This window comes from Sinohyriopsis cumingii, chromosome 11 (genome assembly GCF_028554795.1).
Source record: "Sinohyriopsis cumingii isolate HCF-2022 chromosome 11, ASM2855479v2, whole genome shotgun sequence".
Classification (NCBI taxonomy): domain Eukaryota; kingdom Metazoa; phylum Mollusca; class Bivalvia; order Unionida; family Unionidae; genus Sinohyriopsis; species Sinohyriopsis cumingii.
In genome coordinates, this window is record NC_142971.1 from 78305381 (window position 1) to 78328502 (window position 23122).

At 32.5% G+C, this 23122-nt stretch overlaps 1 protein-coding gene across 6 annotated transcripts in view; it reads left to right on the forward strand.

Moving 5' to 3' along the window:
- The window catches only part of LOC149788799 (uncharacterized), a 127066-nt gene that overhangs the window by 99515 nt on the left and 4429 nt on the right, over positions 1-23122 (forward strand). For 4 of the 6 annotated variants that reach the window (XM_089974917.1, XM_089974918.1, XM_089974919.1 and 1 more), the window contains 8 exons: positions 719-730; positions 4663-4686; positions 12547-12579; positions 15121-15153; positions 15565-15597; positions 18219-18242; positions 19451-19483; positions 20046-20078. In XM_089974917.1, the coding sequence (XP_089831043.1) occupies positions 719-730; positions 4663-4686; positions 12547-12579; positions 15121-15153; positions 15565-15597; positions 18219-18242; positions 19451-19483; positions 20046-20078 (225 nt within the window). Of the gene's footprint in view, positions 1-718; positions 731-4662; positions 4687-12546; positions 12580-13104; positions 13138-15120; positions 15154-15564; positions 15598-18218; positions 18243-19450; positions 19484-20045; positions 20079-23122 lie in introns of all 6 variants that reach the window. The other 2 variants (XM_089974915.1, XM_089974916.1) reach the window with 1 other exon arrangement.

Genomic DNA, 23122 nt, shown 5'->3' on the forward strand with positions numbered 1-23122 from the left:
GAACTGTTACGCTGCAGTCGTTGTAGCGATATGACTGCAAAATGTGTTAAAATGCTAATCTTTGATCTTTTTAATGACTTTTAATGTTTCACGAGAGGAAATGAAATACTATATGAGTATCATGAAAAATCCTACAATTAAAAACCAATCACTTCGGAAAGCATTCTTAAGTTCCTACATCATCATCTGTCAGATATTATGTAATATGGATATATAGGTTCCAAATTATTTTGAAAGACGTTAATATTTTGACGAAATAGTTTATGGTGCAAGATTCATTTTCTTACTGCTTGATCGATATATGCATTAAGGACAATTCCTTTGTTGCTACATATGTTCATGCTACTTAGTTTACTCTCACAACTGGGATGATATATACATATTCCTTGTAATGTATGGTTTTCACTGAGAACTTCATACATGAAATGGAAGCATTACAAATCAAGTAAAGATAGCAAAAGTTTTACCATCTGAAGCAGGAACAGCAGTAATAACATTAACAATATTACACGTGCTAATTCATTTGACGACTGATAACATAATTACTTCTTTCTCTCAAACTTCTCAAATTAGTATAAGGTTTGATACCAATTCATAGAAAGGATGATTTACAAGGAAAAGGAAGCGACTAAAGTTAGAAGACAACAAAGTAAATGCTTGAAAACAATATCTAGATTTTTTTTACGACGATCTTAATTTTGACATTCATCTCTTTCAGGTAGCCTACTTGGTAAGTTTGTAGTTTTTTATATTTAGTTTCATACTATATACTCTGTCTAAGGAGGAATATATATATATATATATATATATATATATATATATATATATATATATATATATATATATATATATATATATATATATATATATATATATATAAGAATAAAAGTCATATGGCGACTGAAATTCCTTTTAAGTGCACGGAATTCCTGTAGAAACAGCCATGGAAATATATATATATATATATATATATATATATATATATATATATATATATATATACTGTTTATGCATGGCCAGTGGTGTCAGTTTTAAAGCGTAACAAAGGAAATAATTATTAAAACAACCAAAATGAAGTATACAGAAACAGCATCAAACCAATGACAGCAATTGCTAAACTATCAAAAAGAATTCTACAACAGAAACTGTTGAGGTAAATAAACCTATCTGAAAGAGACGACAGATTTCTTGACATTTGAAGCATGAGGTTTTTTGCAAACTCTTGAACGGTCAAAGTCAGGACGTTTGGCTTCATATCTAACAAGCAATTTATCATGAAAAGACTTCAATGCAAGATTGTTTCTTCTGAGTGAATGTATTGCATTTTGGACAGAGAACTCTCTCTCTCTCTCTCTCTCTCTCTCTCTCTCGGAACAGAGGTAAGTGCGATGGCCAGACTAATAGCAGCAAGATAAGTAAAGTTGAGGAAAATATCCCCTTATTCTTCAAGAAGTAATTCACTGATTTCAGCCAGCCCCTTTTCTTTATGGCGTGAAATGTAGGGTTTGAAGCAAAGGAAAGAAGCCCTGGTTTCCTCAGGGTCAAACACAGGATTTTCCCCTGTTCCAAATTGTTCAATGTGCCTTTCCAAGGATGCCGAACAATGGGTTCATATTTCTGTATTGCCCTGAGGTAAGTTTCTAGGACTGAGTACTGTAGAGAGGTCTTTCAAAATCTGCATATCACGTTTGGAGAATCTTCTTATCATCTCAGATCCAGCACATGCTACAAACACTTTTCAGAGATTTTTGACAGACTCTTTACTAAACTGATGATATTGTTTGGGTTGTACACCTTGGTAGTTTCCTGACATGTCGAGTTAACAATTTAGTTCAGTCACACGTGGTGTGTATCCATCTATATTGCTGACATGATCTTTGAGTGTTTCCAGAGTAACATCAATCATATGTTCTACCTGATCAACGCCAATGACCTCTTTTTTAAATACTTTGCTGCATCTGGTTACCCATTGCAGGACATCAAGCAATAAGATTATCGATGCAAGAAACCTGTATGTATGTACCTCGGCTAGGATGACTTTTGCTTTTGAAGCATTTGCAGAGTCAAGTTGCCTTTGCTCAAGTGCGAGAACTATACATCCCAAAGAGATCATGGTGAGACAGCCATCTCACTTGGGTAGGTTTCATGATCCTTTTCGCCTTCTTTCCCATAATCTAGCACAGATCCTCTGATATCTACAAGCTGAATATGAAAATAAGTTGTAGATTGTGATCAAAACAGACTGGTTGTTTATCATGTATGCTATGCTTGCTGCAGCTCAGTATGCTACTAAGGCTGGTGTATGAACACTACACCAGCCTGGTGTGCTACCAGGGCTGGTCTATGAGCAATACACCAGACATTCAGCATTATTTTCTTCGTCTCTTTTAGCCGTAATCCACTCCTAATTTTGAACCCATCATGATATTCGCCCCATTCGCCCCATCAGTGCCAAAACCAATCACCTTCTTATGATCAATCTCGTATTCCTGAAGAATATCCATTAAGGCATTTGTGATTGATTTAGTATTTCCATCTTGCACCTTCACATCAGCTAAATGTTCATTGTTTGCCTTCCCACCATGCACAGTTCGACACAATATAACCAATTTGTTTTCACAGCATTATCCAAACACTCATGCAGAAGAATACCCAGGTATGATGAAGATTGTACCCTTTGATGAACCCTCTCCTTGCAAACTAAAGAGGCTGCAGCCTGCATCTCATACACAATCCCATGCTTATTGTATGTCAGGGTCAATTATTTAAGGCTGAGTAACCATTTACTCTCTAAAGAATAAAAATAATAAAAACTTGCATATCGTCCTGTCACGGAGCACAATTCAGCTGGTATGAGTTTCCTAAGTAATGAGTTTACTAAGTATTGCAGAACCAATGATTCATTCAGTGTTATAGTTCTATAACTTAAAATACTCTTTAAAATAGTAGACTAGAGTGGACTGCTCAAAGACCGTTTCAGTTTATAAATTAATTCAATCTCAAGTAATAAGACATGAGACACATACACAGACACATGCAAGCAGGGAAAAAGCGGAGGGTTAACCTGAAGTTCGATTAAACCAGGAGGCTGTCGGTCTTTAATATTTTCTCGGCACATATGCACACTGTTCTCAGAAGCACCATGAGGCTAGCGTCCACCTGCTCATTGCATTTTTCTAGGCAAGCATAAAGATTTCGTTGCTGCGAAATAATCCCTTTTGCGATAATATGTTCCTCAGATTCTTCTTAGCGAACAAGGGCGGATTTTTGATAGTTCTTCGACCCAGTCACAAAATGATTCTTCACGTTGGAAGTCTTTGCACTCGCCCAAACACAAGTCAAGGATGTAATTCCAGTAGATGAGATGTATTACATCCAAGGGAATTATTTCTTCCTTTTATCGTTGAATCTACGCGCCACAGTTACTTGTATATGTTCATCGTCCTTCTGCTTCTTGGCTGATGATTCTTGGTACACGTGGGATTCCACTGGAAGTCTTTTTCTACTTAGACAAGTATCACAGTCCCTTTGCTAGCAACACATGCTGTTGAGCTTGAAGGAAAGCGCGTTAACACGAGATAAGGGGAAGCTATTTCATGATAATAAAGCCTACACTGGAACCAGACTGATATGAGCTCGTGTGATAAGGGAAGCTACTCCATCGTAAAAATGCCTACACTCGAACTCGGACACGAAGTCATTGCTCGTGTACATCTTTTGTCTTAAACATGCGCAAGGCAATAAAAAGTGTGCGTCATTTTTTTTAACTGTGCATAAAAGAAAATACTGTTATGTTTATATATATATATATATATATATATATATATATATATATATATATATATATATATATATATATATATATATATATACATATATATATATATACATACATATATATATATATATATATATATATATATATATATATATATATATATATATATATATATATATATATATATATATATATATATATATATATATAAACAGAGAGACAGAGAGAGAGAAACCGCTTATTAACTTGAGACATGAATAATTATTTATATTGTATTTAAGAATTATACACCTGAGTTAGTCGTGGAAATTCACAAACGTGAAAGTAGAAAAAACTGTTCATAAATGCTTAGGGAAGAGTATTTAAAATATTCGCTCGCTTAGGAAATTTCATTTGCCAACGACTGTTATTCGTATCTCTTTCGACATGAAGCAAATATTGATTTCAAATCCGACACATGCAGCTGTTTGATTCGCTCAGGATGAGAACTCTTGCGTATAAAATGTATGATAGGATGTCATTTAAAACTGACAGCATGATAACCGCCTTCAACAACAATAGCATCTGCAGTATTCTGCTGAGGAGAGTCATAATGCCAATAAATGTTATACTAAAAACTTCATGCATTTATATTCGCAAAATTATAACATTAATTTATCTTTTAAAAAGTCGTGTTACAATGTTACTACTTTTCTTCCTGACATATCAAATAGCAATCACATATTTGTAATATACTGACAACTTCAGAATTAACATATACTGTGTCCATTATGCATGTTTATTCTCTTGCATAGAAAGGGAAATAACTAGAAATAAAGTTTAGAAATAGTTTCAAAAACATGGGGTTTCAAAATATTTTGATTTTTCCATTCATATATTTTCAGGTCCTGGTGAGCGAGCCATATGTGGTAAGTGTTAATGTTTCAACATATTTCACACACACACACACACACACATATATATATATATATATATATATATATATATATATATATATATATATATATATATATATATATATATATATATATATATATATATGTATATATATATATATATATATATATATATATATATATATATATATATATATATATATATATATCTTGCAAATAGTTTTTACTGTTAACATAAATGCTATTTTTCAATGTGTGAGGCAAAATACGTTTTCTATGATTTGATACCTACAGATGGAAAAACAAATGGTAACATAATCCGAATGTAGTGATATTCAAAATACTTTACACTGTAAGTCAATTTAGATATGAATGACATTATACTCTGTACTTGCTGTATATAGATATATTTTACATTTGCCGGTAAGGAAGAGAGATAGAATAATATTACAAGAACATCTTTCGCAAAATGGTACACTAACACAATCCTAATGGAAGACATCAGACAGGAATTCAGGCTATACAGGTGTCCTTTGAGATATTAAAGGATAAAGATAATGAAATGTATCACGACATTATCTGTACCAAAATAGACTTATATTAATGACAGATACATATGTATGTATGTATGTATGTATGTATGGATGTATGTATGTATGTATGTATGTATGTAAATATATATAAACTAAGTGTGCATGTGTCCATTCTTCACCTTTGTTAAGGACATTTAACAAATGCATTTAAGGAGATAAATACATCATATATCTGAATTGTGCATCGTCAATATTAAACCCCTACGTTATTGTTCGAACTCTCTTGGTTTTTAATTTTAAATTTAATGAGGAAGGATGTAGTACGCAAAGTCTGACTTTTAATGTCGCTTGTTAATGGGATAAATACGTACTCACTGATATATTATATATTCCGTTGCCATCTACTCTTGATTAGTTTATTTACATACTGCTTACTAACTGGTAAAGATAAATGTTCCAACATACGATGTACATATTAGTAACTCTAAATATATACACTGATATACAATATATTAATACAATGACGTATTTTCAGGAAATATCAGCTTGTTGTTCTTATTCATCTTCCTATTTACATTGTACAGGATCAGCTTAACTTGGCTGTCACATATCAACTCAATATCGAAATGTTTCAATTTCGAGCAATTATCTTGGTCTTTTTTGGTTTAAAAAAATTATGATTTCCTTATACAAATGATGTTGTTGTTGTAGGGCTTAACGCCATTTTACAGCACAAGATAGGCTATACATGGCGGCCAGAATTGATGGTGGAGGAAGAACCCGGAAAACCCCCGGAAAGAACCACCGACCCACGAGATGCTACTGGCAAGCTTTCTCACATAACCACATTAGCCGAATTCGAGACTCGAACCGACGCAGGCAGAGGTGAGATGGCAGTGATCCGTAACGGTGAGCGCTTTAGACCACTCGGCCACTCGGGGCCCCTTATACAAATAAATAAATAAATAAATAAATAAATATATATATATATATATATATATATATATATATATATATATATATATATATATATATATATATAGGCCTTGACGTTTGATTGGACACTCGACAAGGCATTGGATTTTCATTTTTAGGCAAATCAATATGGTTCTCTGATAGGTGACCAAGTTTATAGTTTACATCGATTATGACGATACCAATTCATGGAGATATACATTTCATCAGGGAATATATAAGGCAATCTCAAGTTAAATATACATAACAACCCGAATAAACCCACAAACGATTTAATGTCCCACATAGAATGAAAATATTTATGTTTATATAATGCTGAAATAATGTTTTTTGAATGTTAATTGATTATATTAGTCTGATGTTTTCAAAGCAGCACGAAATGTTAGGCTGATGTTGTTTTTTATAAGAGCAGATTGAACACAGAAAAACACATTCCTGATTGTTATACAAATATTCACGTCAGGAGTCTTTAAAATGGAAATTTCTTAAAAGGAATTGTATTAGTATATAAATAATCTGAGTAACTTGCAAATGACTATGATCAGTAATATAAACCTATGAGATATATTTTCTGGCTGCAAATATGGAATGTCTTATAGATAACGGAAAGTGAATAATATATCTGCATATTTAAGCACATACAACAATCAATACATAATGAAAAATCAACACATACACATCCTTTTCAAACACTTTTACTGGAAAAGCATGCTATTCGTAAGGCTAACATCTTCAAAGGGCAATGTAATTTTTTAATGGAAAGCAAATGTTCACATGCATGTCGTCGTGGGGTCACACAGTCCAATTGATGCCATTTGGAATCAAAAGGTAGTCTCTTTATCAATAGGGTCGCCATGCGTTGGCCGGTTAATGTTACTAAGCAACAGTTGCAATGCAGCTAACCGTCATATACAATCTAAAACGTTCCTGCATTTTGGATTTACATCTCTTCGAGCAAGTGCAGTAGAGAGCTCCTCTTATCTATTTGTTCCATTTATATTAGTCATTACAGTCATTAAACAACGATGACATAATTGTTAATGAAACAGACTATTCTACAAACTAGAAATAGACGGCGAGAAGTAGGATTACTTGTTTACATCGGTAACTTATTTGTGCGTTAAACCGACAAAGATTCGACAGTGTTATGGATCTATAGGCGACAATCATGTTTGGAATTATACAAATAATTAATGAAATTACTAAGTTTTGTGCCTTTAGTACACCCGGAATTATTTTCATTTTTTTTTAAATCGGTACGGGAGCTATAAAGAAAGGGGAGTGAATGTGAATACTAGTTAACTATTGCTCACTGTTGATTAATCTGCTATCCAACAAACAGTGATCTACTGACAACCATTAAAGTATTTACTACCCAATTTGAAATTTTGCTGACTGCCATAACGTTTAGGATCACACATGGACACGGAAACTCTAAATCCTAGATCTAGTTTTGTTTTGTTTTTATAGACGGATATAACGTCTGTTTACTCAAACCGCGAAATGAAATCGCAACTGAATGAGCCTATCGCTGAATTTTGTTTCACTCAGAGAGATATCTTAACTATTATTTATCAATATTTCATCATTAACTCAGTAGCTGGATGGATCCACGGGCACGTAGTTGGTTAACCTTGTGCTGTGAGACAATATTAGCCATCTTTTTGATGGTTAGTAACAACACTCTAAATAGCCAGTACAATAATCACTACTACGTTAAACAAGTTCTAGTCATTGTAAAAGGACGCATTTTTTATCTAGAGATCAAATGCGGGAGTGATACATTACACTTTATTGAAACGTGCACAGGAGAACATATGCAAACTGAACGCTAACTATCTGAAAAAATGTACATTGCGGTCGCTTGTTCCTTAGCAGTGGTGTAACATTGTAAAAACATGTGAAAAGGCATCAATACATGTGTATATGTATATATATAATTGTATAACTCCTGGCACATAGTTCTATCTCTATATATTTGTAAAAAGATTTCATGGTTGTAAGTTATATAGATTACATTTCGACATATTATCGTCTACGTCACTAGTGTCTATCAAGAATGTACAATAACATAGGATATATAAATAGATGATTATGTGTATGTTGACAATTACTAATACTATTAGACTTAATGACGACTTTGGGTTAATTTCCCCTTGGGTGATTGATTTTAATCTGTTCTAGCACAATTTAGCAATTTTCCGTTGGTGGGGATAGTTCACATGAATCGGCAAATTCGAGATAAATTCGAGTAGTTAGATGTGTGACATATGGTATGTTGTAAAATACAGACATAATATAAGGCGTTTAAGGAGATAATTGAGTAATGACCTTTATTCCTTTGTTAGAGTCATCCTCATTTATTGTCCTCTTTTTGTAAGCCTGCAGTGTGTTTTATGGTGTACCTATACATTATTCGATGTATGCTGTTCTGGAACTATTTTAAACTATTAAAAAGAGTTATGGACGACGCTTGTTTGACAACGAGACGATTGTTGGCGGACTAGCACATTTCTGTGGTTTCAAAATTTATACGGAACTTTTCATTCATTTCTACTTTCATATAATTTTTATCAGTACTGTTTGGGATTCACCTCACAATACTGTAAGTTTCTCTCAAATGTTTATGTATTAGTTTGATACTTAAATTATTTGTTAAGTTTAACAAGCCTTGTTGGTTTTAATTATAGCTGTTAGATTGATACCATATAATCGTAACAACGATTGCGTAGTCTTTATGTATTTATGATCATCTAATGATACGAAGAGACATTTACTGGTACAAACTCCACAAAAAGAATGTTTCTGTAATATGCCTCCATCTACCGTACGTTTCTAAAAACGAGAAAGTGGACTAAACTGACAGCCGTGCTAGTGGTAAATTAGTGAGGAACTGTTCCAGTAGGAAAAAAAAGATCTAAAAAAGAAGTGATATGCGAAGAGTGTCGTAATGGAAATTGATATAAAAAAAAACAATTACAGGTCCTACAGTGACATTAAAAATTTGGACCGCTAATTAATTGAAAATCGTTTTCTGTATTCAGTCCTTTCCTTTACTCCATCATCAGTCCATCAAAATGTTTATTTCCGTATTCAATTGTGTGTTTCATAAATTATATCTAGCCCAAAACCAACAGCAACATATTAAATGGATGGCGACCATATAGAGTTCTCCAAAGATGACAAGCTGAGCTTTTGTCTAGCACGTTGAAAACATAGTATAGCCTCGACACATTTCCTTTGAGTTCTGGCATTTCATCAGGTGTCCATTTATTTAACAGGTTACTGATGTAATCATAGCATATCGATGCATATCTTATGTTTAAATCTCTCTGAATAAAATGAAGTTGTATGCAGCAGTGATTTTACTGCTAGCCGTAAGTAAACTGAAACTGAAGGCAGTCAGTTGACCAAATAATAGCTCTCACATAGCTTCAATTTTCGTCGCATGATCACAGTTTACCAATTTGTCAAAACAGGACCTTCCGTGAGACAGCTATGTTTGTTAGGATACAAAATATTTAAATGTATTATTGTAGGCAATGCGGTTATTTTCAAGCATCGAAGGCTCCAGTGGTGTAGTATGAGCCTACGAATATATCATGAAGACATTTTTGTTAGATTCCTGGTGATCCTAAAATGTTCAGCTCCCAATACATCGGCATTAAAGTAGACATTCACACGAATTGTAAACTGACTGATATTGATCTCTTATAATTCAACAGTGTAACTGTAAACCGTCCTTATAATCAACTGAAAGTTACGTTTAGGGTAGCTGAAATGTGTCGATAACCATCTTCAGAAGCAATCGAACTACATCCTCGACTGATTTTCATTTCCTCAATAAATAAATGTTAATGTCCTTGGTTGAGGATCACGTATGTAATACACGCAACTGATATATCTAACTTCTGCGAATACTTCTTTGAACTTTTGATTCCACAACATAGCAAATCCCTGGAATGGTATGATCGTTTTTGGGATGTCTCTTAATCATGTTTCATTTGACATGTATCCCTTTCTCATATATTTATTGTACAACTGCATAAGATGTAAAGCTGTATGATGTTTAACATATTACCCTTTTGGACAGAAATGTACAAAGATACGTCCGAAAACAGACTTTCTGCAAGAATGTAGACTACTCTATTCGAGATGCAAGTCAAGATACATCTATATTTTATCAAGCTACATTAAGAAGGGAAGAAAGAGAAACAAACGCAAATATACATATTGTCATTGTCACAAAAACCGACTTTGATCTACAAAGTATCTCAATAAAGTTAAAAAAAGAAACACTGAGCACATTTCAGAAGACGAAGCAAAAGACGAACAAGAAGGAGACACGAAAGAAAATCCTACTCATTAATATAATTTCCAAAAGAGGCACAATAACCATTAGAAGAACCCGAATCAGTTAAAGACTCAAACTGCACAGTTATTGAAGCAAGAAATCGAATATACTCTTAACACACAGTTATATTACACATAAGTTATTTGGTGTGCAGTTCGCTGTCAGAAAATTGATTATTTTATGCAAGGGACGTTGAATGTTTACCAAGTTTTCTCATATTTACATACAAATAGCATAGGTATATTTGAATATAAACCATTTATATTCACTTCGAGAAAAGCAAATTATATATATATATATATATATATATATATATATATATATATATAAAGAGAGTGTGTGTGTGTGTGTGATTTTGATTTTTAACGTAGCTTTAACAATTTTTCAGTCATATCGCTACGATGTCTGCAATGTGGCAGTTTATAGTGATGTCTAGCACTGGGGCATCATGCTGCAGACATGTAGCATGATGTCCCACCCAGTCACATTATCCTGACACCGGGCCGACCAGTCCTAACACTAACCTCTTAATGCTGAGCGCCAAGCGAGGCAGCTGTTAGTACCATTTTTGTAAGTCTTTGGTATGACTCGGCCGGGGATCGAACCCAGACCTCCCGCATCCGAGGCAGACGCTTATAAAGAGAGAGAGAGAGACATAATGATCTGGCTGAGCCAGCATGATATCAGGCTAATTTGTAGGCAATCATCTAATGAAGGATACACGATAGTGTGTGTTAATGGACATAGCACTCGTGAAATTGTTATTGTTTATAAAACAATTGTAATCCATGTTGGACTAATGCTTTACTAATAGATAGATTAGTCACAACTGCCCTTGGTATAAAAGACTACAAAAAACTTTATTTACTATTCATATGGAAAATGATTAATCTAGATATATATAAATTATTCATTTATCATATATAAACATTTTCATTTTTCTTTTCAAAGGATATATCCTGTTGTTCAGTCAGGTAGATAAAGACGTACCACAGCATTACAAGATGACCTTTCAAGTATAACATTAACATCACGATCAAATCGCTTTGATACGTGGTATATATTAGCTGGGGGATGACTTAAACTAAAGCTCCATAAGGACTCTTCATCATTCTGCATTTTTTAAAATATGAAGGCGTGCTGGTTTGAGATTTTTTGTAAACATATATTTTCCCGATTCTAGTGGTTAGAGCATCCGCCATGATAACCCAGTGCTAGATATCACTATAAACTGCTAAACTGCAGACATCGTAGCGATATGACCGAATAATTGTTAACGCTACGTTAAAAACTCCGTATCACTGACACACACACACACATATACGCATTCATGTGCGAGTGGATTTAAAAATAGCAAATCACATTATTAAGTTTTTAATTCTTTAGGCATACTTGAGATAAACTTCAGGTCAAATAAGAAAGCAGGCACGTTTGTGAAGAAAAAACATTAATACAGACGTTCGCATATTTAAAATCTGTCAGGTAGGATTTTAATAGGTCATGTTCAGTCCGTCGTGAAATTATACACTTTGGATAACACAAAATATAAGTGTCACAATCGTTTATAGTGAGAATGTGTCACAAAACTGTATATATATATATATATATATATATATATATATATATATATATATATATATATATATATATATTTGTGTGTGTGTGTGTGCGTGATATCTAGTTGTCCAATAAATTGCAGATGTCTTACACTTTGGATTCCTTGAGAGTTTTTTGTTGTTTTTTGGCAGTTTCAAGTAGACTTATTTTGATATTTTATTTAAACATTTATTTCTAAAAATTTGGCTATGTTTTTGAGTGAAAAATTCAAAACAAACGTACATTTATTCTCTAGAAACAAATGAGATAATTAGAAGGTTATATTGGACACTAGCCACTTTTATAAGCGAACAAGCACTAATGTTTTTATAAAAGTAATGAAATGCCGTCAGGTAGGTCTTTACTTGGTTTTCTCAATATTTTCTTAAAATGGTACCATTCTTATCATTTTAGACATGGCGAATCATTATAGACAATCCTTTTGAGGTACGTAAATGATGGGGTTTTTTTTAAGCTCACTCTTTTTATCAGCGACAAACAAATTTTAAGAAAAAATTTTATTTTCAAAAATATACAAAATATGTGAAAGTAATATATATATATATATATATATATATATATATATATATATATATATATATATATATATATATATATATATATATATATATATATATATATATATATATATATATATACATATATATATATATTGCGTGTGTATTAGTTTCACCTAGTGCTTTTATGACAGTTCCTATCAACATTTTTCTACCCTTGTTCTCTGATAACGTTTCTAGTGGGACGTTTACTTTTCAGAGTCGAACTATGGTTTACAAATTAAGAATTATCTAGTCATAATTGGGATATATAATGTAATTACGTAGAACGTTAGGAACGTTTGTAAATGTGCAGTCCCTAATGCAGATACGATATATTGGAACGCTGCCAGATAGGTAGCTATGTGGCTTTGTTTAGACGTTCTAGAAATAAAAATACTGTTAACCCTTTTAGATCTTTCGTGTGATTAAGGTCACCGTACTGGAGGTAAGAAAACGAATAATTTATTGCATTTTGCTCTTTGTCAAAATATAACAAATAGATCTTATATTCACAATACCACTAAAACTACTGCCACTATTGCTGTCATTTTGCTAATACTACTACTAAATATAATAATATTAATAATATCAGCAACAAAAATAATTGCTTTCATAATGGTTATTTAGTACAAAAAGAAAATTGTGTTCATGAATATGGACCAGTTTACACAAATCGTTAACGACATAACCAAATATCTTGCTTCAAGTAAATTTACAAAACTAAATAATAAAAAAAAATAAGGTGCGGAGACTATTTTACAAGGCTCGCTATTTGCACCGGTTAGTACTGATACGCTGTAACAACAATTCCAACTGGCGTGCCTGTAATAGGTAACGTGATCTTGATTCCGTTCACAACAAGCTTAACAGGCTTCCATTTGGTTTCCTCTAATAGTTCAGTTCCCTTACCGAGTTCATCGCGCAGCTCATGCTCCGCATCGACATTTTCTCGTCGGTGACATCGAAGGTCTATCACATCTCGTTTGTTAATGTTGTTATCGTAGATACTAATCTCTTAACCTTCTGACCTTGTTGAGGTGAAAAATATGTACGCTCTTCAAATCAAGAATATTTTGTTGCTTGAACAATCGTCATGCAATCATATACAGTATATATCAGGTGAATGTTTAAGTCTCCAGCGGTTATTCATACCTCAGTTGTGCATCACGTTCTCGTAGAAACAATCCAATTGCATCTGTGCTTTTTGACTCACTTTTGTATAGAATTTGCTGCAAAGAAATGTGTATGCTTGTTGAATGTCAGTCGATATCTTTGTCATCTTAGTTATTTTAATTGTGGCTTAATATTTTCGCAGGGAAATGTAAGGGGAGTTGTACGTCCTTTCTCTGGAGAGTAACTTGCTAACACTATCATTTCAAGCTTCATTCCCAAAAGATTTGTATAAATTAGCAATCAGTGTTTCAATTCATTGTTTGATTGTCTTAAACTTAACACGGGTCAAATGGACGATCGTGAACATTCTGTTAGTTATGAGCAATAAGTTCCCCTCACATAATAAGACTAGTCTGAGAGTGAAGATTGAAATGACATTCGAATATCATCATTATTACATTCTTATCCTCTAAGGCGGTCTTCACTCAGTAACTCTACAGCCATAGCATAAATAATTTCCGAAATTTGGATATGGCAGACCAGAAGTGACGTACAATAAAGAATCGAAATTCCTGACGAAAATTGTATTTCCCACCGACATTATTAAGTTTTTAATTCTTTAGGCATACTTGAGATAAACTTCAGGTCAAATAAGAAAGCAGGCACGTTTGTGAAGAAAAAACATTAATACAGACGTTCGCATATTTAAAATCTGTCACGTAGGATTTTAATAGGTTATGTTCAGTCCGTCATGAAATGATATACTTTGGATCATACAAAATATAAGTGTCACAATCGTTGATAGAGAGCAATTGTTACAAAAATCTTAATATGTATATATAAATATATATATATATATATATATATATATATATATATATATATATATATATATATATATATATATATATATATATCTGTGTGTGTGTGTGTGTGTGTGCGTGATATCTAGTTGTCCAATAAATTGTATATATATGCGCGATATCTAGTTGTCTAGTAAATTGTAGTTGTCTTGCACTCAGGTTTCCTCGAGAATTTGTTGTTGTTTTCGGTAGTTTGAAGTAGTCTTACTTTCATATTTGATTTATACATTTCGTTCTAACTTCGGTTATATTTTTCAGAGAAAAGTTCAATAAAAATATACATTTATTATCTAGACACAAATGACATAATTAGAAGGTTACATTGGACACTAGACACTCTCATAAGCGAACAAAAACTAATGTATTTATAAAACTAATGAAATGCCGTCAATTAGGTATTTAATAGGTTTTATTAATATCTTCTTAAAATGGTACTATTCTGATAATTTTAGGCATGGCGAGTCATTATAGGCTATCTTTATGAGGTAAGTAAATGATGTTTTTGTTTTCAACTCACTCTTTTTATCAGCGACAAACAATTTTCATAAAAAAAAATTACTTTTAAAAACTATACAAAATATGTGAAAGTATATATATCTTTGTGTGTATTAGTTTCAACTAGTGCTTTTCTGAGAGTTTCTATAAACATTTTTCTTCTCTTGTCTGCTAAAGTTCCTATTTGACGTTTGTCTTTCAAGAACGAACTATGTTATATAAATTAATATTTATTTAGTCATAATTTTGATACATAATGTAATTGCATAGAACGTTAGGAGCGTTTATAAATGTGCTGTCCCTAATGCAGTTTCGCATATATTGGAACGCTGCCAGATAGGTAGCTATATGGCTTGTTTCAGACTTTCTAAACAAACAAAAAATATTGTTAACCCTTTTAGATATATCGTGTGATTAAGGTGACCGTACTGGAGGTAAGTAAACAATCCATTTGTTGAATTTTACTATTTGTCATCGGTCTATAACAAATATATCTTTTTCAAATAAATAATAATATAAAATATTCACAATACCACTACTACTACTGCAACTACAAATGTCATATCGATACTACTAAAAATAGTAATAATACTAACTGCAACAACAATAATTGCTTTCATAATAATTATTTAGTACATAAAGAAAATTGCGTTCATCAATATGGACCAGTTTACACAGATCTTTAACGACATAAGCAGAGTAATTTGCTTCAATTAAATTTTACAAAACTAAATAAAATAAAAAAGGTGAGGAGACTATTTTACAATAGTCGATAGCTAAACCGGTTAGTACTGTTACGGCTGCAACAACAATTCAAACTGGTGTGCCTGTAGTATGTAACGTGGTCTTGGTTCCGATCACACCAATGTTACGAGGCATCCATTTGGTGTTCTGTAGTAGTGCACTTCTCTTAGCGAGTTCATCTCGCAGCTGATGCTCCGCATCGACTTTTTTCTCGTCGGTAATTAAATGTCCATCATCTTTCGTTTGTTAATGTTGTCATCGAAGATACTAATCGCTTAACATTATGACCTTGTTACGGTGAAATATGTGTACGAACTTCAAATAAAGAATGTTTCGTTGCTTGAACAATCTTCATGCAATCATATACAGTATATATCAGGTGAATGTTTAAGTCTCCAGCGGTTATTCATACCTCAGTTGTGTACGACGTTCTCATAATCATTTCGATTTGCGAATACCTGCTCTAAGTGTGCATGTGTCTTTTCTTCAGCGTTGTTAAGGACATTTAATAAACGCATTTAAGGAGATAAAGACATCATATATCTGAATTGTGTATCGTCAATACTAAACCCTGTTTGTTCGAACTCTCTTGGTTATTAATGTTAAATTTAAAGAGGAAGGACGTATTATACAAAGTCTGAGTTTTAATGTTGCTTGTTAATGGGAAGATTACATAATCACTGATATAATATATATTCCTATACCATCTAGTCCTGATTAGTTTATGTAAATAATGTTCGTAACTGGTAAAGATAAATGTTCCAACATACGATGTACATATTAGTAAATCTATACGCTGATATCCAATGTATTAATACAATCACGTATTTTCAGGCAAAATCACTTGTTGTACTTATTCATCTTCCTATTTCCATTGTACAGGATCAGCTTAACTTGGCTGACACATATGGACTCAGTATCGAAATGTTTCAATTTCGAGCAATTATCTTGGTCTTTTTGGTTTAAAAAATAATGATTTCATTGTACAAATGAAATTATATATATATATATATATATATATATATATATATATATATATATATATATATATATATATATATATATATATATATATATAAAGATATAGGCCTTGACGTTTTGATTGGACACTGGACAAGGCATTGATATCATTTGGATTTTCATTTTTATTCAGATCAATATGGTTCTCTGACAGGTGACCAAGTTTATAGTTTCCATCAATTATGACGATACCAGTTCATGGAGATATACATTTCATCAGGGAATATATAAGGCAACCTCAAGTTAAATATGCATGACAATTTGAAAAAATCCACAAACGATTTAAATATCCCACATGGAATGAACATATCTATGTCTATATAATGCTGAAATAATGAATTTTGAATGTTAATAGCTTATATTAGTCTGATGTTTTCAATGCAACATGAAATGTTCGGCTGATGATTTTTTTTTTATATAAGAGCAGATTAATCACAGAAAAACACATTACTGATTGTTATTCAAAATATACAAGTTAGGAAATTTCGTAAAAGGAATTGTTTTAGTAAATAAATAAATTGTGAATGTTCCAAATGGTCATGATCATTATTATAAACCTATGGGATATATTTTTTCTGGCTGCAAACGTGGAATGTCTTATAGATAAGTGCAGAATATGTCCGCATAGACAACAATCAATATCTAATGAAAAATCAACACATAGACATGACTTTCAGACACTTTTACTGAAAATAACATGACAATCGTAGGGCTAACATCTTAAAAAAGCAATGTATTTTTTTAATAGAAAGCAAATATCATCATAGCGTAACGACGAATAGCTTATGTTTTAATATTTCTGAAGAAAATGAAGTTGTATACAGAGGTGATTTTACTGCCAGCCGTAAGTGAACTGAAACTGAAGGCAGTCAGTTGACCAAATAATAGCTCTCACATCGATTAAATTTTTGTCGCATGATCACTGTTTAACAGTCTGTCAAAAGAGAGAGAGACAGACAAAGAAAGAGAGATTGTGTTATTGGTGAGCAAGCAGAATATCATGAAAATGTGTAGGCAAGCATGCAATGAAAGATAAAATATAGTGTGTGTTAGTCGTCATAGCTGCAACGTACTATGCTGTTTGAAAAGACACGCGTGAAATTGTTCTTGTTTATAAAACAATTGTAATCCATGTTGGAATAATGCTTTATTAATAGATACCTTAGTAACGACTGCCCCTGGTCTACCAGACTCGAAAACACTTTATTTACTATTCATATGGAAAAAGATTAATCTAGATATTACATTATTAACTTATCACATGTAAACATTTTAAGTTTTCTTTTCAAAGGAAATGTGCTGGTTGTTCAGTCAGGTAGGTAAAGACGTACCATATTATTACAAGATGACCTGTCAAGTATAACATTAACATCAGAAGCAAGTCGTTTTGATACGTGGTATATATATTTGTTGGGTGGATGACTTTAACTAATAATGACACTTTTATCATTCTGCATATGTAAAATATTAATGTGTGCTGGCTTGAAATTTTTGTAAAAATATCTTTATCCGATTCGTGACCTAGTGAATAGAGCATCCGCCATGAATGAAGGAGTTCGCGGGTTCGATCCATGGCCGAGTCATACCAAAGACGTATACAAAGACGTATACAAAATGGTAGTGGCCGCTCAGCATTAAGAGGTTAGTGGTAGGACTGGACAGCAATATTTCAGGATAATGTGAATGAATTGGACATAATACGAAATTCCTGCGGCATGATGACCCAGTGCTAGACATCATTATAAACTGCTACACTGCATACATTGTAGAGATATGACCGAATAATTGTTAAAGCTACTTTAATTAATCCAAATCACACACACACACACACACACATTCGTTTGCGAGTGGATCTAAAAATAGCAAATCACTTCATTAAATGTTTAATTCATTAGGAATACTTGAGATACACTTCAGGTCAAGTAAGAAAGCAGGCACGTTTGTGAAGAAAAAAGCATTAATACAGACATTCGCATATTTAAAATCTGCCATGTAGGATTTTAATAGGTTATGTTCAGTCCGTATGAAATGATACACTTTCGAAAATACAAAATATAAGTGTCACAATCGTTGATAGAGAGAAATTGTTATATATATATATATATATATATATATATATATATATATATATATATATATATATATATATATATATATATAAATGTATGTGTGTGTGTGTGTGTGTGTGATATCTAGTTGTTCAGTAAATTGTAGATGTCTTCCACTCATGATTCCTCGAGAATAAGTTGTTGTTTATGGTAGTTTGAAGTAGTTTCATTTTGATATTTTATTTATACATTTCTTTCTAACTTTGGTTATATTTTTCAGAGAAAAGTTATATAAAAAATGTACATTTATTCTCAAGACACAAATGAGATAATTAGAAGGTTACATTGGACACTAGGCACTCTCACAAGCGAACAAGAACTAATGTATTTATACAAGTAATGAATTGCCGTCAATTAGGTATTTAATAGGTTTTATTAATATATTCTTAAAATGGTACTATTCTGATAATTTTAGGCATGGCGGGTCATTATAGGCTATCTATATGAGGTAAGTAAATGATGATTTTCTTTCAACTCACTCTTTTTATCAGCCACAAATTTTAAAAAACAAAAATTAGTTTACAAAAATAAATATACAAAGTATGTGAAAGTATTATCATCATTATATCTATCCATCAATATATCTATCTATCAATATATATATATATCTATCAATCTATCTATCTATCTATATATCGTTCAATATATATATATATATATATATATATATATATATATATATATATATATATATATATATATATATAAATTGCATTTGTATTAGTTTCAAGTAGTGCTATAAAGAGCGTTCCGATTAAAAAAAATTGTTCTCTTGTTCTCTGCTAAAGTTCCTTTTTGACGTTTGTCTTTCAGGAAAGAACTATCTTATATACATTAATATATATTTAGTCATAATTTGGATACATGAGGTGATTACGTAAAACATTAGGAGCGTTTGTAAATGCGCAGTATCTAATGCTGTTTCGCATATATTGGAACGCTGCCAGATAGGTAGCTATGTGGCTTTGTTCAGACTTTCTAAACAAACAAAATATTGTTAACTCTTTTAGATATATCGTGTGATTAAGGTGACCGTACTGGAGGTAAGTAAACAATCCATTTGTTGAATTTTACTATTTGTCATCGGTCTATAACAAATATATCTTTGTATAATAAATAATAATATAAAATATTCACAATACCACTACTACTACTACTGCAACTACAACTGTCATATCGATACTACTAAAAATAATAATAATACTAACTGCAACAACAATAATTGCTTTCATAATAATCATTTAGTACATAAAGAAAATTGCGTTCATCAATATGGACCAGTTTACACAAATCTTTAACGACATAAGCTAAATATTTGCTTCATTTAAATTTTACAAAACTAAATAAAACAGGTGAGGAGACTATTTTACAATAGTCGATAGCTAAACCGGTTAGTACTGTTACGGCTGCAACAACAAGTCAAACTGGTGTGCCTGTAGTATGTAACGTGGTCTTGGTTCCGATCACACCAATGTTACGAGGTATCCATTTGGTGTTCTGTAGTAGTGCACTTCTCTTAGCGAGTTCATCTCGCAGCTGATGCTCCGCATCGATTTGTTCTCGTCGGTAATTAAATGTCCATCATCTTTCGTTTGTTAACGTTGTCATCGTAGATATTAATCGCTTAACATTATGACCTTGTTACAGTGACATATGTGTACGAACTTCAAATCAAGGATATTTCGTTGCTTGAACAATCGTCATGCAATCATATACAGTATATATCAGGTGAATGTATAAGTCTCCAGCGATAATTCGTACCTCGGTTGTGTATCACGTTCTCGTAGAAACAGTCCCATTGCACCTGTGCTTATTTACTCATTTTTGTATATAATTTGCTGCAAGGAAATGTGTATCCTTGTTGAACAACAGTCCATATCTTTGTCGTCTTAGTTATTTTAATTTGGGCTTAATATTTTCGCAGAGAAATGTAAGGGGAGTTGTACGTCCTTCCTCCGGAGAGTAACTTGCTAACACTATGATTCCAAGCTTCATTCGCAAAAGAGTTGTATAAATTAGCACTCAGTGTTTCAATTCATTGTTTGATTGTTTTAAACTTAACACAGGTCAAATAGATGATCGTGAACTTTCAATTAATTCCAATATATACTTGTTTGGCCCATGCTATAGTCTTTATCTTTAGTTTAAAAGTACAACACATCTCAAATTATTATTCTACCTTGTGTAGTTTGGATTGTAAATATTTTGTTGGATCTCTTGTTTTCTGCATATCATTGCATTGTGGATTCTATGGGCAGAACGGTCATGTATTGAAGAAGGCAATTTTCTGCTATCAGACAAGCGAGAAGTATATTGTGGAACTATGTCCGTAGGTCATTATTGATAATGATACTAACTTATCAATAAAACGTTTGTGAGATAAATAATAACGTCCCTTCTTTTAATCACAAGACTAGTCTGAGAGTGAATATTGAAATGACATTCGAATATCATCATTATTTTTTTATTATCCTCTACGACAGACTTCACTCAATGACACTTAGCCATAGCATAAATACTTTCCGACATTTTGAATATGGCAGACCAGAAGTGACGTTCAATAAGGTATCGAAATTCCTGATGAAAATTGTATTTCCCACCGACTCTGTGTATGCTATGTTTTAGCTGTGTATGACTATTGAGAATAAAGCATTCAAACCATAGAACAAATTTATATGTTGTCATAATGCCCATAATATTCCAGTTCAATATGTCAGGAACATGTACGAAAATTATACATAAAAACTCCATAAAAGGTTGGATGCGTGTACGTGACCATTTCTATATCATACTGCTCCCTGGCTAATAAAAACCTGTGCCAAAGTCCTGATGCAAATGTATGCCGAGAATAGTTTTATGAAACATTAATCGGAGCAACGTCGTTGTTACTTTCGACGCATTTCTATCTTTCAAAAGCAAACTTCTGTCGATGTTTAGTGACATCCCTTGGCTCACGTATGACCATGACCTTTAATAAGCGGTGCTGTAACATGTTGTCCCGGTGAAATGCAATAATTTCCGAAGATTGGCATCTAAAGCCTGCGATGTGCCTTCTTCGGCAAATGGGGTCAGTGTTGGAATACAGGAAGGTCTCTGTAATTACATTGTGTTAACTTCTGATGGTCGATTTTAAACTGTGGCTAGTCATTTTTTATCGGAAATCATAGGAGTGGGTGGGTGGGAACTTGTTGTTATTATTACTAGTTGGTAAGGCGTTGATATAAATAAAACATCACATCAAATTATATGGTAGCAGGGAATCAAAAGTAGTCTGCAAAATTAACTGACGTGTAAAAATTTCCAGATCAGTATCACGTGACCGTTTACATCCAATCAAAGCGTAGAAAACGAAGTCACTTTATAAAAAATTGAAATTATAATTGAATTAATGTCACATGTTGTGATTGGGATATTTCTTGCAGCTGGTATCTGACTGCTTGACTGTATTTTTTATATAATGAATTATGCTCACATGTTTTGGTTCTTTTCCTTGCGCATTAACCACTGATTCTCATAATTCCTTAGATGATATTTCTATGGTTGGTACTTAGTTCATTCTTTTAAATATTTCTGATTAGTATACGCTTCAAAATTCATTACTTAGATAATTATGTAAGATTATTAGTCTTGGCTATTTTCATATATAAGCTTTCAAACGAAGATATTCATAATACAAGATGTCATAAGGCTTTATGTAAATAATGTGTACCCATATACCCGTGTCGGTACCTATTTTACACACACACACACACACACGCAAAAACACACACACACATATATATACATATATATATGTGTGTGTGCATGTGTGTGTGTGTGTTTGTGTGTATATTTCTTGAAATTCCAATATTGCTTTTTCATTCATCGTCCCCGCCACAAGCAAACATGCCAACAACAAACTGCAAAACTATTACGATGTATCATCTTGTAAGCGACCTTTTTCATTATCTACTAGAAGCCACCACATTTTACTGTGTCAACTGCTTTTATTATGTTGAAAAATGTCCTGTACATGTTGGCGTTCTGATATTGGTATTTCGTTTGGAATTTACGAGCTGCAAAAACAAAGTCGGAGGTCCATTCCGAA